This window comes from Crocodylus siamensis, chromosome 11 (genome assembly GCF_052110815.1).
Source record: "Crocodylus siamensis isolate JL-2025a chromosome 11, ASM5211081v1, whole genome shotgun sequence".
NCBI lineage: Eukaryota > Metazoa > Chordata > Crocodylia > Crocodylidae > Crocodylus > Crocodylus siamensis.
Genome location: NC_143405.1, coordinates 25,950,009 through 25,969,264, shown reverse-complemented (window position 1 = coordinate 25,969,264; position 19,256 = coordinate 25,950,009). Strand labels below are relative to the sequence as shown.

The 19,256-nt window shown below is 48.4% G+C and overlaps 1 protein-coding gene across 1 annotated transcript in view; it reads right to left on the bottom strand.

Annotated features, from left to right (window-relative positions):
* Nucleotides 1–920: 920 nt before the first annotated feature.
* CAMKV (CaM kinase like vesicle associated) overlaps nt 921–19,256 on the bottom strand; it is a 75,527-nt gene continuing 57,191 nt past the window's right edge. Inside the window, exons 3-11 of the mRNA XM_090022531.1 lie at nt 13,027–13,158; nt 12,181–12,255; nt 11,242–11,380; nt 10,370–10,490; nt 9,022–9,097; nt 8,510–8,646; nt 7,957–8,035; nt 7,512–7,599; nt 921–4,695 (exon numbers count right to left, since the gene is read on the bottom strand). Coding sequence (XP_089878657.1) covers nt 4,429–4,695; nt 7,512–7,599; nt 7,957–8,035; nt 8,510–8,646; nt 9,022–9,097; nt 10,370–10,490; nt 11,242–11,380; nt 12,181–12,255; nt 13,027–13,158 — 1,114 coding nt within the window. The 3' untranslated portion in view covers nt 921–4,428. The remainder of the gene's footprint in view (nt 4,696–7,511; nt 7,600–7,956; nt 8,036–8,509; nt 8,647–9,021; nt 9,098–10,369; nt 10,491–11,241; nt 11,381–12,180; nt 12,256–13,026; nt 13,159–19,256) is intronic.

The window sequence follows — 19,256 nt, the reverse complement described above, 5'->3', positions numbered from 1 at the left end:
CTGTCCCCATGAACCTCTCAACAGATGGTTCCTCACCTGTGGCTGGAGCATGTAGCCATAGCTGTTAGGAACCGCTACCTCCTCTGAAGTTATATCTCAACAAACCATCCTGCCTACTCGCAGAGATGTCTCCATGAAGTATTACAGAGATCAGAGCAAGAGATTCTAGGAAACATCAGAGAAGTGGCTCCTTGCAGGCTGACTGACAAGTCTTTTTCAACCCATTTCCTTGCTACTCTTACCTCCTGAAAGTCTCTGTGCCCCACTAAATGAAATCAGTGTGCTGAGTAATGCTGCTTCTTGTCTGTAAAGCAAGCAGGGTAGATGACACCCCAACCTTCATAGCCCTCCTTTTTCTCCTTAGTACCACACCTGGGGTTGAGGAAAACTTGGGCAAATTTCTACCATGCCGGAGATGCTAATGCTCTGCAGCTTACCCTAGCAAGGTTATCTAGTTTCCCATGGAGATGGCTGTATACAGATTTACAAGATTAGGGTACAGGCCCTGAGAAGGATCTCTGCCTAACTCTTCTAGTGGGGGAGAGAGACAAACCACCCTGGGTTTGCTCCACGGACAGCACGATTAGAGTCTGTCACTGAGGCCTGGAGATACTGAAGATATACTGGGTCCTAGAGCCAGATAAGTCTATCTAGTAGGCCCCAGTATATCTTCTATATCTCCAGGCCTCAGTGATTAAACCACCCTCAGCTGCAGCTTCTACTTACTCCTGTGGCTAGAAGGATTGAGGGGTAGGGTATTGTTTTTCTATTTTTTCTTCCCCCAGCTCAGCTCTGAGGAACAAAGGCATATACTGTGGAGAGGGGGTAGAATCTGTCTCTGGCACCAGCCTGATGGCTGAATTAGCCTCTAGAAGGGTAAAGCTCAGGAGTGAGTTGGACAGAGACAGCATAGGCCTGGCTGGTGCTTTCTCAGTTTGTCCTTAGAAGGGTCTTTATTTGCCAGAGGTACAGTGCAGCGATCACACAGGAGCTCCCGGGTGGTCGTGGTTGAAATTAAACAGTTTCATAGACGGAACTCAACCCTACAAACATGCATCTGCAAATCAAGGAGGGGGAAAGGAAAGCTGGATAGTGGGACCATGAGCCAGAAGCCTACAGGCTGGGAGGGCCCTGGGGCAGGTAGTTGCAGAGAATGCCCCATAAATGGCAGGTCAACCCCATGGCCCATCACAGCAGGACCAGGGCTTCCTTCCTGTTTAGTCTAGGGCCATGGCAAGGGAGCACAGAGTGGATGGGCCATACCTGGCCCTGGGCATGTAGTGGAGGGCTGTCATTGAGTGGGCCAGGCTGAGTGGAGGTCACAGGACTCTGAGCAAGGCTGCTGTTTCTTTTCTTTCCTACCTGTGAAGAACTGATGACCACCTCTGCAGCAGTCTGCGCCTAGGAACGGGAAGGGAAGCTCCTATAAGTCCTAAACTTATTAGAACTCCTTAAACTTAAGTGGGGAAGTAGGTTTAGCCTACACAGAGCCTCCCGTAGCTGTGACCATGTGATGGTAGTGCAGAGCTGCTAATCAGCAACTCCAGTGGCTTATTTGCTAAACCCCTGGTACAGGCTACACCTTTGCTCAGAGGAAGAGTAGATGCTGAGCAAGCTCCATACTATACATTCTTCCAGAATATGTTTTCTGGAATCCTCTAGCATCCTTAAGAAATTTCAGACTGGATAGTCTGGAATTTCTACATAGTGATGGCAATCCAAAACACATTGTCAAATGTATGGCATGAGCTAGGACCTTTGTATGCTGGATGATTGGGATGCCTTGCAAACAGCTTTCCTTCAGGGTGATCTATAGCTTTCACAAGCACAAACTGCTTAGGAGATTAGATTGATAAACTCTGTTAATAAGAAATTACTCAGTAGTCAAGCACAAGGAGGACCCAGCAGCTAAAACTGATAGACAAACCCGAAACAAACTCGGAATGTGCCTAATCAGGCAGTTCCAGTTATGTATTCCAGGCACTAGAGTCCAGGCCAGACCATATGGCCCCTGAGAGGACTGAAAACCTCCTTATACTGAACTCTGTTCAGCAAATTGCTGGCTCAGTTTGGGGGCAGAGGGAATACAATTGCACAGGAGGTCACACTTTGACAGATGAGCATGATAACACGTATGTGTGCATGGGCACACATGCAATGGTATTATATAAACATATGCACATACACACATAGACGTACAGTATAAATACATACGCATCCCAGGTGGTATATAAACACGTGCACCACAGGCACACATAGTGTGTACCATATAAATCTCACGCAGGCAAAGACATGAGCAGACACGTGCTCTGTCTCACAGACACACACTGCTCAGTTTTCAAAGACAAGCAGCATTAATCATGCATCCCTGTACTGTAAACTGCATGATCAGCCTGAAAAAGCAAAGTTGGCGTTTTCAGAAGAAGGGCATAACAGCACTCTGCCAGTGAACGCTGGAGGGAACCTGCTCCCTCCTGACCAACAGATGGCTCCAGGGCTCCCAGGTTGCTCTACAACTACACCTATGGGGACCAGGCTCAGTAGCCAACTCTCAGCAGGAACAAATGTTTTGGCCGCCTGCTTTTGGGGTTGGTGACAGCCCACAGCTAGACAGCAAATTTCTTGAGGGGGCAGCTCCCAATGTATTGGCAATCACACAAACATTCTTAGCAAGCCCTTTCTTCCTTCGGTAGCTGTGCCACTGAGGGCTGCAGTGCACAAACACAGCCCTTCTAGGTGCTGAACCAGGAGTATTCCATGCTGCCTCCATGTTCCTGGCAGGATGGGCCATTGTCCTCTGTTACAAGGCTGGGGCAAGAGTGAAATCCAAGGGATCATTGGATTGAGGTTACTGTAAACAAGGGCACAGTATGGCTTAGTATCTGCATGGGCTTTAAGTTCCAGCAAAGCCCAGAATCAGTGGCAGAATGCAAGACTGGTACATTTCTCCCCTAAGCAGACTCAGCCTTTTTCTGGAACCTGCTCTGAGAAGTCTGCACAGGAAACACCGCAAAGGCCACCAGGCATGGTGATGTGGTGCAATCTACTCTCCTCCGAGCCTAAGTCTCTGGCCATGTGGTGTGAAGCAGAAACTTAGCACTCAGGCAAGGTGCCACCCATACAACAGAGGCAAGTTCCCACTTCTAGGGCCATAAATGCTGCTCATTCCACATCATCACTGTGGTTAGATCCCCAAAGCACTAAGCAAACTCAAGGGGATCTTGCTGGCATGAGGGGCATGGGGGGCACCTTGCTGATAGCAGCTGTGAGGAAAGCAGTGTAAACAAAGTGTCCCTCCTCTAAATTACCTGAATGCTGAAACCTTGCACCCCTCTCCTTCCTTTAACCTTAACCCATCAGCCAGCTCAGTTCAGCTGACATTCTTCTCCAGCCTGATACTTGTACTTAAAGTTACTTAAGGAGGTTTAAGATCCCCTTTCTTCTCAAGTCCCAAGTGCATGCACCAATGCATGCACGCTGGTTTTACAAATGGATAGAGGTATATGGATAGAGGTACGTGAAAATGTGCACACAAACTTACATGCTCACGCACACACAAACCAGTCTCCTACACACACACACACACACACACACACACAAATAATCACTAATATAGACCTAACCATTCAGCTATGCACTGATTCACATGGTCAGGCACACACAGGAATATACACACATATCCCACGTACTAAGACGTATACATGACTGTGGATGTGCAGGATGGAAATGAAGCTGTACGCAGACATACAGACGCACACATGCACTGAATGTGACACACAACTGGAGTTGTTGCACTCAAGTGGTAGGCAAAGATGTGTGTCCATCTGTGTATGGACACATTAACACATCTCTGGGTTGTGCACAGGTGCAACATGCACATATGCTAATATGCATATTCTTGGGAGCCCCAGCCCCCCCAGCCCCTCCATTGTCTCTCAAATACACTGGACAGAGGTGGGCTATTCTTTTTTATACCAATGCCCCAGTTTCTCCCAACCCGTCCAATTATTGGGGGATGTGGTGCTTGATGGGTGAGTGACAGACCGAGAGAGCGCCCTGGGAGCAGCCTCCAGCAAGGAAGGGAAACTAACAAAGCCACCAAAAGAGAGAGAGTAAAGAAACTCAAGAGGGAGAGAGAGAAAGAGAGATCTCCATGCAACAGGCTCTGCCTCTGTGTCTGTCTGTTTGTCTGTCCTTCTGGGCCTAGTAGGTTGCTTCCAATTCAGAAACATAGAAAATAGAAGCTCTTTCCTGAGGCCCAGCTGGGGCAGATGAAGCCAGACAGATGGGTACACAGAGGGGAAGGTGGGGTGGGTGAGCCACCACTCTGAAGAGATGGGATGGGCAGCCAGAAGGGGTTCAGGTACCATGCCAGTGACTATATACACAGAGATAAAGTGCGGCCCTGCTCCCACCCACCCCTCCCACTCAGCCAGTCTCCTCATTCCAGGCCTCAGGGGTGGCATTAGGGGCAGTGGCTTCTTCTCCATTACATGTGGCTGGGGCCCCTGCCACCTGGGCCACATTGTTGGGTGTAGTGGTGGCAGCAGCGTCGGCTTTTGGCTCTGGGGCAGCAGTGGGGGCCGTCGAGGTGACGCTGTCTGTTGGGATGGCAGCTGGCTGGGTCGGTTGTGCAGATTCTGTCTGCTCGGGTGCCCGGAGTCGTTTCATGAGTGTGGTCACTCGCACGGCTTTCTGTGGGGAGGCATAGAGGGAGGAATCCCATGGGTCTCAAAGTGCTATAATATGGGGTGAATACCCTTTCACTACAACTGCCAAGGAATGGTTCATTCTCTTGCACTAAGCTATCACTTTCCCACTTCCATATTCCTCTGCCCTGCGCTCCTGACTGTCTTGGTAGGGACTCCTCTGGTTTTCCCAACCCTTTAGGTCTCCAAGCAAAACCTACGTTAAGTGAGGAGACTCTAGCTGCTTGACTAGTATCTTAAAAGAAATGGACATTGCAGTTGAGGGTGTTACACTGCCTCTCTCACTATGGTACCATCCATCACTCATAGCTGGGCTTGTTCTGCACAAAATCATTAGCAGTAGCACATCTCCCTTTTCAGGATTCAAACTTGGAGGAGTCATTGTGGGGTAAGCTATCCCTCCAGGAGGGGTTGGTTTCAATTTCTGTTGTCCCAAATGTGGCACAGCCATGGGAGTCCATGTCTTGCTGAGAAGAGAGGGCTGAGGTACAGCAAAAGGCCCTGGGAAGGAGTTTTGAAAAAGCAGGGCTGTCAGCCCTGGCACCAAGGATTTTCAGGACTAGGGATCCATGGAGGAACCTGGGGGTGGGTCCCTCATGCTGCCCACCTCTGATTACAGGAAGACGGGGCCTGTGGATTTTCCTTAAAAGGGCATACATTTGGACATAGGCACTACAGCAACCAGAAAATGCTGAAAACTGGTAAATGCAGGTCAGAGACAACTGTAAAGATGGCCCCTATGCCAATCTGGGGCTGTCCTTTACGTTCTTATCTGAAGCATCACTGCCAGAAATCTTGGGAGCAGAAAAATGTGCTCATCACTGATGGGGTCTGTCATCATATACTGTCAAAATAAAAAAGAGGTGTACACACAGTGGAAGTTAGGGATGGTCCTCAAAGAGAACTATACATTAGTGACCAGCATTCATAGGGAAATGATTGGGAAAGCCAAGGTGGTGACGGAGTTTAGGTTAGCCACGGGAAGAAAGGACAATAAGTCCTTCTTTATGTATGTAGGCAGTAGAAGGAAAACAAATGGAAGTGTGGGACCCCTGCTTAACACCTCGGGCAGCTGGGAACCAACATTCAGGAAAACACTAAACTCCCGAATGCCCACTTTGCTTTGGTATTTCACCAAACCAAGAGGAAAGACAAGTGAGATAAGGCTCATAGGGGGCATGCTGGGAATGGCAGCCTCCCCACTGTGGATGCTGAGCAGGTGCAATACCAACTAGAGAAGCTAGATATTTATAAGTCAGCAGGACCTGATGGACTTCATGCAAGAGTGCTGAAGGAGCTGGCTGAGGTCATTGCAGAACCCCTGGCAAAGTTTTTCGGAATTCGTGGTGCACAGGGGAAATCCCTGAGGATTGGAAGAGGGCCAAAATTGTGCCCATCTTCAAGAAGGGGAAGAGGGAGGATCCGGGCAACTACAGGCCAATCAGCCTAACCTCTATTCCAGGGAGAAGCCTGGAAAAGCTCGTTAAAGAATCTGTGTGTGATACACTTGTGGAAGGTAAGATTCTGAATGTCAGCCAGCATGGCTTTGTCATGGGTAGGTCTTGTGTTATCAATCTCATCTCTGTCTATCACCACGTCTCTCATCACCTGGACATGGGAGACGAGGTAGATGTTACATACCTAGTTTTTCAAAAGGCTTTTGATCTAGTATTCCACGATACCCTAGTGGGAAAACTGGAAGATTGTGGGCTCAGCTGCTTGATGGTTCAGCAGGTGAGAAATTGGCTACAGGGTAGGACCCAGAGAGTTCTCATGAACGGATCTATGTTGTCCTGGTGTAGAGTGGCCAGTGGTGTCCTCAGGGGTCCGTGCTTGGACCGATGTTTTTCAACATCTTTATCAATGATTTGCATGGGGGAGTGAAAAGCTCGCTGGCCAAGTCTGCAGATAACACAAAGTTATCGGGTGGTGTGGTCACATCAGAAGATAGGTTGCAGATACAGGCAGACCTGGACAGTCTTGAGAGTTGGGCAGACCAGAACCAGATGACGTTTCACACTTCCAAGTGTAAGGTGTTCCATCTGGGGGCAAACAACCCTCGAAGAAAGGCTGAGGTACCTGGGTCTCTTTAGCCAAAAAAAGAGAAGGTTGAGAGAGGATTTGATAGCAACTTACCACTGTATCAGAGGAATGCATCAGGAGCTCGGTGAACAACTGTTCACTAGGGCACCCCTGGGGAAGACCAGGACCAATGGATACTAACTCCTGGAAGGCCACTTTAGGCTTAATACTAGGGAAAACGCCTTCACAGTCAGGGTGTCCAGACTGTGGAATAAACTCCCACCAGAGGTGGTGCAGTCTCCTACCCTGGAGGTTTTCAAGAGGAGACTGGACAGTCACCTCGCTGGGGTCACTTGACCCCAGTTGTCTTCCTGCCTAGAACGGGGGTCTGGACCTGATGATCTGTGAGGTCCCTTCCAGCCCCTAACAATCTATGAATCTATGAATCATACTGCTATGTGGCAGGGGGGTCAGTGGGGAGCTCAGGCATTGAGCAGATTTAGTGACAGGCCCAAGCTTTCATGGAGAGTGCATGGGTCAGCAGGAGAATGGACCTAGATCCCTAGTCTCAGGTCAGCTCCCTATAAGCAGATCACCATTTTTACTGGAAAAGATGAGAATGATGTGCAGAGTGGCTCAAAGGAGAAGACCTCTTCTCTGCATTGTTGTCAGGGCTCGTTCTATGAGGCTTAGCCTATACCACCTCCCCAGAGATGGAAGGGGCTCTACATCCCACAGGTCCCCGGATGTAGCGGCCCATGTTGGCTAAGGGCTACATACCTTCCATTTGGCTCTGGCAAAGTTCTTCTCGATCTGAGCACACACACCATCCTTTATGTTCTTATCTGAAGCAGCATTACCAGAAATCCTGGGAGCAGAAACACATGCCAATGACCGGCTTCTCAGGGCCACTCTCCCAGACACTTCTGCCCATGCTCTACCTATTTTGCTAAGCTGGTGCCCCTTAAAGGATGAATTCAGCAAAGACCTCTGACCATACCCCATTCATGCACTCCAGCCTCATTGTAGGACTCTGCCAACCCACCCATTTTGTGTCTTCTCTCCTGTGCCAGGAGGTGGAATTGCTACTGGTCATCAGAGGTGGACTCTCACATTCATTACAAGTTCCAAGATATTATCACATCCCCTCCATCCCTCCAACTTCCTTCCTGTCAAAAGAGTCCCTTTTTTTCTCAAGTCTGAGACTTACATCAACTATCCTTACCACTCATGGGAGATGGCTTCTTCAGCTGTAATCCTCTGGTCTTGGTCCACTTCCATTAGACGGGTCACCAGCTCTTTGGCTGCAGAAACAAGAAGCAAGAGGAAGGAGCTTAGTGCTCTGTCAGCCACAGGGCTAGGCACAGCCAGGAAGTATGGAATGGTGGCCAGTGGGGGTACTCAGACTCCTCAGCACCCATCTCCAAAGGAGCTAGAGATGGAGAAAAGAAGGATCCAAAGGCAAGAGAGAAGGAATTTCCTTCCTGCTCAGGGATAAGATTCCTGGAGATCCAGGGTCCCTCTTATGCCTTACAGCAGATATGGCTGGGTAGGGGGAGGGTGGGCAGCAGAGGGTGCAGGGAATGGACACATGGTGGCAATATTATTATCTTTCCCAGCCATGCAAGTCTGGCACACACACATGTCCCTTCCATCCCTTTTTTCTCAAGGCTGATTTTGCTGAGTGGGATTCTGGGTGATTGTCCCCTTCTGGCTGTGGAGGAAGGAGTCTTGACTACACAGAGGTACTACTCTGCTGGGTGGTGGACAAGCCTTACCTGCCTGTGAAATGTCATCCCAGTAGGGTGGGTCAAACTCGTAGTCACCAGCCAGGATTTTGCGAAAGAGGTTCTTGTCATGGTTTTCATAGTCATCCTCATCCACTTCCTCATAGAAGGGTGGATTCCCTGATAGGCTGCAGGAGGGAGAGTCAGAATGGTGAGTACAGAGCAGCCTGTCTCAGCTTGGACTTCTCCATGGCTTGGATTAACAAGGTAGTAGTGAGCTCTGGGCTCCGGCCTGTCTCCCTTCACCAGGGCCCAGGATTCTTCTGGGTCACTCCCTGAACTAGTTGCCAGGAAGCAGACTCTGGCTGTTCCCATTTTATTCCAGGCCCTAGCTCTTGTCTTTGTCCTGTCCTTATAGCAGTCATTCTCTGGTCACCCACCCGTTTCAACTCCACCCTCAGCTCCCTGGCCTGGGTGGCACCCAAGGATAACCATCCTTATCTCCTGCTGCTCACAGTCAGTTTCAGAGATCCCCAAATCACAGTTCATGTCTCTGTCCTTACAGAATGTACATGATGACGCCAATAGCCCAACAGTCCACAGGCCGTCCATACCGTTGGCGTCCCACCACCTCTGGAGCTGAAACAACACAACAGAAGAGTGACAGCCATGCCATAGAAGGATCAGGATCCCTACCTCTGCCTTCCAAGGATTTCCACAAGCCTTTGTATCCCTAAAGTTCTGGTGGATGGTACTCTCCCATTACATACATCTACTTCTAGCTTAGACACCTCACATTTCTGTTACCAGTGGCACAAGGACTAACCCAGATGGCTTTCCAGAGCTGTTTCTCACTGTGCTGTCCCTCCTCCTGATACTTTGGGCCTCACATAGTATCCCCCAAGACAGGAAACTCGCAGCCCCTCACACAAGACAGCCACCCCTTTCCTTAGCTGCCCATCATTAGCCTAGGCCAGGAGTTTTCACACTTTTTTGGATCAGTGTACCCCCAGCAGGTGGACGCAGAGCAGTGTACCCCCGGCGGATGGACATGGGGGGTGGGAGGGCGGTGCGCGGCCAAATGCGAAATGGCGGCAGCTGCTGTATGCCAGCTTCCCCCACTCCCCGCGCCCGGCTGGGCAGGTGGCACCTGTGTGATGGCACTCTGTCCCCACACACCTGCACGTAACCTCTAGGGCCTTCTCAAATACACCTAGGGGTATGCGTACCCCCGGTTGACAACCCCTGGCCTAAGTTATGGTACCCAGTGGCTAGATTTCCTCTGAAGACCCCTCTCCCCTAGCTGAAACATAACATAGGCTGCTTGGAAGGAAAGATCTTGTTGGCAGAAAATGTAAGATTCATGGCCAAGAGGGTCTTGTTCACATGGAGAGATAGTGATCACCCTCCTGGGGGAAAAGCAAAAGGTACAGAACAGCTTAGCATCGGAAAGCCAAATATAAAGAAGTGTAAAGGGATGCTCCATCACAGACATCACAGGTGGATTTAGCTTCCATATCCAGGGCAGAAGTTCCAGTCTTAGGTGGAAAAAACAAAGGGCTAAAAGGAAATCTTAGTCTTTATGCTTCAGCACCCAAACCAGCCTTTAACCGTGGGAGCTAAGAAGGAACAGGTTGGAACTGACAGTAAGACAGTAATTCCCTACTGACTCTAGAGCCCTGAGGGAAGGACCAGGCCTGGACTTCAGTGTCCCTGGAGCTCTGGGTACAGCTCCTATGAGAGGAAGGATTAGATCTGGGTTTCTGTCTCCATGGAAGGGGCTGCGGTAACTGCTTCTTACTCTGTGGCTCATTCTTGGTTTGCAACAAAAAGTATTTACATGTTTGCACCTTGTCTTGCCCACCCCTGTTCTGGTTGCCCTCTGCCAAATGCCACTGTAACATTTCTTACCCAGATATTCTGGGGTGCCGCAAGGCTCCTTGATGAGGCCATTCTCTAGCTTTGCCAGGTGGAAATCACTGATAACAATCTTGGAGTTCTTCAGGCGGTTGTAATACACTAAATTCTCCAGCTGAAGGTCCCATGCAAAGAGAAGGGAAGAAATGAATGGAGGGGAGAGAGCATCCTATCCTTTTGACAAGTATAAAGCCATGGCAATTATCAGTGCCCCATGACCACTAGGGCCTGCCATACTACTTGGACATCAGGATGCTTCTCATAGCCATTTATTTGGCTCAGTCAGCACCCAGTCCAACCCCAGGAAAGAAGGGCTACTTTCCACATAGAGAGTTCAGGGTGCCAACAACCAACCTGCAAACAGGAAGCCACCATCTAGAGGAGAGCACAGTGGGATCCCCTCCTTAAGCCATGCTCTAGTTTAGAGCACTGATGGCCAAACTTTTTGTCTTGTGTACCACAAATTAAGCCCTGTGCCTTTCCTGAGTCCTACTCTGATCCCCTTCCCACCTTGCTAAATCTGCCATTCTTTCTGTTCCCTGCCCTTTGCTCCCTTCCTGACCTGCTGTTCTGCTTTCTGCTCTGGGCTCCCTGCATGATCTGCTGCTCTGCTTTCTGCTCCTTGTCCTTTCTGTTGCTGTGCTGCTTGCCCCCTCCTTAATCTGCTGTGTGCCACACACAAAGGCTGCTCATGCCACAGGTTGGCCACCCCTGCTCTACAGAAAGGGAAGTCCTGGTATATCTGGATTGCTGGTGGCAGCTCCTCAATGCCTGTGACAGCAGATGAAGCCTGCAGGGATTGAAATGCCTAGGGGCTGTCCTAGCAGCATGGAGATACAGGCTAGTAGGGAAGCTGGCAGACTTACCTTGAGGTTCCTGTGCACAATCTTGAGGGAATGGAGATAAGCAACAGCCTCCAACACCTGTCGGATGACATTGCTGGTGTCTCGCTCAGAATAATAACCCTGATCCAAGATCCAGTCAAACACCTCCCGGCCTGTGGCCCTGTAGTTAGGGAGAGACACAGCAAAAGCCTGAGAGAATAGCAGTACCAGGCAGGAGTGACTCCAGCTCCACTGTGACTCAGAGTTCTGTACAGTGCTCTGGGTAGGAGGGACAGCAATGGAAGAGGAGTGTTATGAGGATTGGCTCAGCCAGATGGATGAAGCAGTGACCTTCTCACCTGGGACGCAGAGCTTAGCAGTCAGAGCCTTGGAAAAGACCAGAGAAATCTGTGAATTTCTAGGCACTTAGCTAAACGCCCAGAGCTTCTGCCATCCAAAAATTCAGTGCAGCTGGCCATGCCACCCCCATCCAGCAAGCATGCTCACAGCAGAGGCCTGAGTGTTCCTGACAGCTCCCTGTGGCTGGCTGTAGCTAAATTTAATATGATCTAGCCTGAAATCAGACCTCTGAAACAAGTCCTCCCATAGGCCCAGGTCCTTCTCAGGTGAATACATTTCCTGTATCACTGTTACAGGAAATATATATATACACACTGGTATATCAATGGTCCCAGAACTAGATTATTCCAGGAATCCTGCCTTTTCTACCCTAAAATCAACACCCTGTATTTGAGGCTCTAAGCTCTCTATGATCCACAGCACGGCTCTTTCTCTGGCTGTGGTGGCATGGATGGGCTGCAGCTCAGAGGGCACCACTGACTGATTTCTGTCAACAGACAGAGTAGATGGCCATGCCCATTGTGCAGAGAGGAAAACCATAGGAGCATATGGGGCAAGAACAAGTGTCAGAAAGGAGCCTGGGAAGGCTTTCTGGAGAGGTCCCAAGGGGCATTAACTTACAGTTCCAGGAAGATGAAGTACTCTTTCCGGGTGACATATACATCAACCAGCTGCAGGATGTTGGGATGCTTCACCCTATGGGGACAGGGCAAGAGAGCACAGACTCAGCAGGCTCTGCCTGATGTGCACCATGGCTCAGAAAGGTACCCCCTAGGCCAAGGCACAGAGACCCTGCCTGGTTCTGATCCAACATGTATATCCCCCTCCCCATGAGCTGGTGGATCTCAGGGGAACTCTACAGACCAGAAATGAAAGGTGACTTGGAGGATGAGCTACTGGGACAACAGAGCCCCTAATACAAGACTATGAAGAGCGCTCTGATTCAGCTCTTCATGGTGGCTGGGGTAGGCTGGCCTGGGGTAGGCAGGAATGAGTTTCTTGTTCAAAACCCACAGTTGCTCTCAGCTCCCCACTTCATACTTGCCAGCTGGTTGGTGCTATTTGTTTGCCTTTGCTCCTAAGTCCTTCTGAGAACCCTATTAGAGGAGGTAAAGATGCTGGGGGCACAGAAGCTGCCTGGTACTGAAACAGACCATTTCAGAAGGCAACAACCAAATCAGGCAGAGTACAATTAAACAAAATCACTTGTTGTCAGAGAAGAGCTTGACTGGGGCGACTTTTTGTCAGGGTGAGCCTTGTGGTATTGTGTCATCAGTTTAGCAGATGCAGTTTCTATTGGTATACCGGACTTCAGTCCTCTTCTACTAGCTGTTGCATATGAGAAGGTAAAAGCCTACTATAGCTGCTACATAATACATCTACTTTACTATGTTGCAAAGACAGCAGACTCATGCTGTTAGTATTGAAGGTTCCCAGGTCAAAGCCCAAGGGGTTCTACAGACTTACATTTTCAAGATGATGATCTCATTCTTGGCTGCCTTTCGCACCTTCCGCCCATCTCTCTTCAGAAATTTCTTGCACGTGTAGAGTTTTCCTGTTGTTTTTTCTTTGGCTCGGAAAATTTCACAGAACTCCTCCCTGGGGAATGTGTCACCAGAAGACCAGTTAAAAATGTTATGACATGATGCCTCACCTACCCATATCATGACTGCAGAGCATAGGACGGTGGGGTGGAAAACATACTAATCAGACTTAGACCCAAAGAGGGTGGCCAATGCCATTGGACAATTTGAAATGTTGAAATGAACTGACCATGTAGTTATGGTACCCATGCTTCTCTTAACTTATTTTAGAGGGAACTGGAGGGTAAATAGTAGTTACCATGTAGCAGCATGTCTGAGTTACAGCTTTAAAATGACTTCCTGATCAGATGATAATGGCAAGGACAGAAGAAGCAAGACTGAGCAGGGCTCCTTTCCCATAAAAGAAATGGGTTCTATAGAACCTTGTTCCTGGTGGGAATTCTGTGCTGGAGGGAGCAATTTTACATTATAGAAAATCTCTGTCTTGCTCAAATTTTCACCAGTTCAGAGAGACTCCACCCATTTTGCTGGAAGAGCCTCTGCTAAGCCCACACAGGCTACAAAAACTGTAGGCACAAGACTGAGATCATCAATGGTCAAGGCTGCCCCCAGTACAGAGCCAGTTTCTCCCATGGCAATCTGAAAACCCATGCCATCAAACATCAGACATCCTTCAGATATATGGATCTCTGACACCAAGTGTGATGCTTTGTTGCTATATTAACCTACATTTTAATAGCATAATATACATATAAGTGGAAAGCATATTGAAACAAAATACATTCAGACTAGAAATAAGGTGCCAATTTTTCACAGTGATGGTATTTAATCAATGGAATCATGTACCAAGGGCTGAGATGGATTACCCATCAGTTAAGACAGTTACATGTCTAAAAACTCCTGTAGATTAAACAAGAAGTTCTGTGGTTTTCTTAGAGAGGTCAGACTGTATGATCACAGAGGCCCCTTTTGGTTACAATATGATCCTGAGTCCAGGAGAATCTGCTAAAATTGTTCAGATTCAATTCAGAGTCTGGAGTGACATTTTGCTCAATAAACTGGGGAGCTTTAGTGAGTCTACTGGCAGCTTCTACAGATGAAGATGAAGTGACCTGATGATCTATGCATCTGTTTTGGTCTTTCTGAAGGCCACATGACAAGCCAGATGAAAGAAGTCTGTGTTTGAATCTCTGTGCGGAGAAGATGGTTCAAAGCTTTGGGGTCTTTGATTAGACTCAGCATTTGAGCTCCCCTGTGATTAATCCCCTCCCTGTCAGCAAGTGAGTGGAGCTAAGCAGCTAAGCATATAAGTCAGTGGAACTCCTGATTAGGTAAACTTGAGCAGCAAAAATTAAGGATTTGGAGAGAATTTGGAGAGGTGTCTGTGTGGCTCTATATCAGATATGGATGACAAGGGAACAGCTGCTGTGACCTGCTTTGGGTGAGCTGTTTTCATTTTTGTTGAAGAACAGAAGAAATGTCTGGTGCATGGACATACTAGGTAACAAGATAGATGACGGGGAGCCTGCAATCCTTCATAGTATCCAAGAAAAGAAGGACATCTTGGATAACCCAGTTCAGAAATAATTGCCACAGATTACACAAGGAGAAGGGTCAGTGAGGGGGGAATCAGAGAGAATAGAGTGGAAAAAGTTTACTGGTGATTTGTCACAAAGAAGGGGAATAAAGATAGGAGGTATTCAACCTAGCCAGAAGTATAAAATTGTTATCAGTGATTCTCTTCCTGAGAAGCCTGTTTGTAGAGGAATGGAAGAGAAAAATAGAGAGGGCATGACTAATAGACATCCTTCCTGTATGAAGCAAGAAGATATCACAAGAGCATCTTCAGGCCTTCTAGAAAGGCAAATAATCCTCATTAAGGTTAGTAAATTCAGGGAGAGAAACAAGGACAACAGGAAAGGGTGATGCCTGTACACGGTGAAAATATGGATGTAACTGCAAGACTGATTCTGAGGTCAACCTGCAGATTTAGTGATGATGCACAATGGAACCAATGACATGACATCATGTGAAACTGCATGGATGAAAGAAGATTTCAAGGGCCTTGGAAGAGAGCTGAAGAGGGGGAAAGTCCAAATGATCCTCCTGGATAGTCTTTTCATCTCAGAGTGAAGAGAGACGCACAAAATAACGAAGGGGAACCACTGACTGTGCGGCTGGTATAAGGCTGGAGGTTTCCATTTGGGGGAACATTGCACAGCTCCTCTTTCACTGAAATGTGGCCCAATAGGGCAGCCTGCATCTCACATGTAGGAAAATTGATCTATGTGGTTGGAGACTAGCTGAAGCACCCAAGAAAGCATTAAACTAGCCAGACAAAGGGAGGTGTTTAGAAGGCAAATGAAGTATAAGAATTTTTCAGTTGCTTACATACTGATGCTAAGAGTCATGTAACAAGTGAGAGGAACTGGAAATTGTCTGTGACAAAAACAAATTTGCTATAACTGGTATTACTGAAATCTGGTAGAATGATTCGCATGATTGGAATGTTAAAATAATTGGTTATAGCCTGTTATGGAAGGAAACAGCAGGAAAGAGAAATGGAGAGCAGCAGTCCATATTAAAAGCATCATTATCTGTGTTACAGTATTGATAACTTACAGCATAGGATCTTGGCTGCATATGGATTAATGTGCTAACAAAGTCAATGAGATAACCATCGTGAGGCAGCTCTCCTTTGAACCTCATTAACTCATGGCTAAAGAAGAATTAATCAGTGAACTCAAAATTAGTGGTTACCTAGGGACCAGTGATTCATCAGGCACCTGACTAGACCTCTAACATGTACACCATCATCCAGAGGATCAGTGGTTGCCTATATAATGATTCTGGTCTGAGAATATTCAATATAAGTAAATAGAGACAAACCCTAGCAAGTAACACGTGTACTTCATGTTTCAAAAGGATGTATTACAATATCTGAGGAAAATTATGAGAAAACTGAATTGGAAGGAAAAATGTAGATAAGAAAAACTACGAGTTCTTTAAGCAGAGTTTATTATTATTCCACAGTCAAGAAATAGTACACTTTGAACTAAATCCTATTTCACTATTAGCACCTAAGTAGCACTTTCATAGTCATGAAACTGCAATTGTTTGATGCTTCTTCACAGTTTAGATTGTATTTTCACCTGTGCCAGATTAGCATCATCCAGGTAAGTACATACCTGCAAGAGGCAAAACTAAGGAAGAGGTGGTCCTCGCCACTTTTAGGTCAACAGCATAGTGGTTAGGATACTTGCCCAGGAACCAGAGGATACTTGCCCTTAGAGGCAGGGGCTTGAACCTGCACATCTGCAGCAAATTGCTCTAGCTTCCAGGCAGGGGGGGTAGGCATTGCCCAGTGCACTCTCAACCTCCATTGAAACTATCCAGGAGGCAGGAAAAAACTAGAGGAATGATGATGATTCACTGAGATGGATGCTTCCCTGGACAGGAGGGGGCTCTGGCTCCTAACCCTAGTAGCTTTTCTATACTTTGAATTTAATACTGATTGGCTAAAATGGTTAAAGGGTAGTGGGATAGTTGCTGCCCCAGTGGGGGCACAGCTAGAACCCAGGACTCCTTTCTCCAGGACAGATCCACTTCACTAAGCCACCCTTCTGCTGTATTGTTCTTCTCTTCCTGCTGAGTAGGAAAGTACAAACTGAGTGTATTTAAAGAGGTCCAGGTAGAATCTAAGGTATGTGCAAGTGTCAAAAATTGTAATTATGAAAGTACATAAGTGTCATATGAAGTAGGAATACATGCTAGCCCATTGGCTACAAGCTTACATGTGTTCAGTGGATAAAAGCAAGCAGCAAACAGAACTAAAAATGAAATATATAAAAAGAAGAAGATATATTAGAAATTTCAGAGTATACAAATAAGTTTAGGGAAGCTAAACTCATCAAGGACAATTTAATAGGTGGCAGAGCTAAGGACTGTAAGAAATTTGTAAGTATACTAAGAACAAAAAAATCCTAACAAAGGTATAGACCTATTACTAGGCTAAAATTGTAAAGTTTTCGTTAATAAAGACACAGCAAATGCTGACATTTTCAATAAATATTTTGATCTGCACTTAAAACAAAGTGAAATGATGTGTTCGTATGTGGTGGAACACAACTGGAGTGCTCACCACTTAGTGTGGGCTGCAGCAGGCTGGAGAAGTGCCTGCAAGGAGGGCAGCCAGGAGACACCCCTGAATAGCCATTTTAAGGGGGAAGGTGTTTGGCAGAGCACCAACCAGGTATTCACCACTTAATAGTTTCATAGTTTCTAGGGTTGGAAGGGACCTGAACAGATCACCAAGTCCGACCCCCTGCCCTGGGCAGGAATGAGTGCTAGGATCAGAATACCCCAGCCAGGTATCTATCCAACCTCCTGTTGGAGACCCCCAATGTAAGGGAGAGCACCACCTCCTTGGGGAGCCCACTGCAGAGCCTAGCAGCCCTAACTGTAAAGTAATGCCTCCTGTTATCAAACCTGAACCTGCTCTCAATCAATTTGTGGCCATTATTCCTTGTTACCCCAGGTGGTGCCCTGAGGAACAGAGCCTTACCTATTTTCTGCTGGTCCCCCCTGATGAGTTTATAGACAGCCACCTGATCCCCTCTCAGTCTTCTCTCATGGAGGCTGAATAGATTCAGGCCCTTTAGTCTATCTTCGTAGGGCCTGGCCTGCTGCTCCCTGACCATGTGAGTGGCCCTTCTCTGGACCCTCTCCAGGTTAGCCACATTCCTCTTGAAGTGCGGCACCCCAAACTGGATGTGTGCTCCAATTGCGGCCTGACCGTGCCGCATAGAGGGGAAGGATCACCTCCTTGGACCTGCTTGTGATTTATCTGTAGATCCACGACAAGGTGTGGTTGCCCTTACTGACCGCTTCCTCGTATGGGCAGCTCACCTCCATCCTGGAGTCAACAATGACTCCAAGATCCCTTTCAGCCACTGTGTTGTTGAGAAGGGTGTTCCCCAGCCTATAGGTATGTTGCAGGTTCCTTCTCCCTCGATGCAGCACCTTGCACTTGTCTGTGTTGAATCCCATCCTATTCTCATCTGCCCACCTCTGCAACCTGTCTAGACCTAGCTGGATGCTGTCCCTCCCCTCCAATGTGCCCACTTCTCCCCACATCTTAAGGGCTGTTGCAAGCTCTGAGTGAGCTTGCTGTGTGGGTAGCAGGGAAAGCCTCCCCCAGGGACCATTTTAAGGGGGAAGGTGGGTGGCAGAGCACCTTGGGTATCCTTTAAGGAGGAGAGCAGGCAGCAGACAGGTGCATGCCAGCCCTGATGAGGAGGCCATTTTCAGATCCTGGCTTTCAGGGCTGGGTCAGGAGTTTGCTGCCAGCAGCCAAGGAAGCAACACCATCTGGCTGCCCTGCTACTCCGGGAACATCTTGGAGGTAAGGGCAGGAGCAATGGGGAGGGCAGCAGGCTCCTGGTCCTGGTCCTGGGTGTGACTGGAAACTGCATCCTGCTGAGGAAGGGTGGCCTGGTGGAACTCCTTGTGGCGTGGGAGTCCCCAAGAAATGCCAGGTCAATTACCTCCCTGGTGAAAGGCAGGTCTGGGTGCCTTAACCCCAGCCCCTACCAGTCTGGTGGGTTATAAAACCAGAGGGGAGTGTGGCAGGCATGCCCATGGGTGGCCCCTCAGCCTGTGGGGCTGTAAGACCCCTGGGAGTAGTGGGGCCAGACATGGCCATGGGAGGCACCTAAGCCCGAGCCCCAGCAGAGCGGGGCGAGTGTGTTGAGGCCCAAGTAAGCCTGCAAGAGTCTGAGGCTGCAAGTGGGCCTGAGACCAAGTGAGGCAGCATAGGGAGAGCCACAAGTGAAAGGGGTGAGTCACTGACCCCAACAGGAGACCAGGGGGGTGCATTACCTGGTGAGGGTCTAGGGGCAGGATTAGCACAATGTTTGGTTAATTGTCTGGCCAACGTGTAGACAAGGGTGGTGGGAGAAACCCAAAAGGTTGCGCCATGGCTGGCCAAGGAGAACAGAGACAAGCCTAATGGCCTACATGGTTGCTTGAGGGAGCTGGGCAGGGTGAATGTGGCTTGGTAAGAGGCATGAGTGGGAGAGACCTGGTGAGAGCAGGCACATGCCCCAGTGAGAGGGGGGTAGCATGTGTGAGGCCCTGAACAGGGAAGCATGA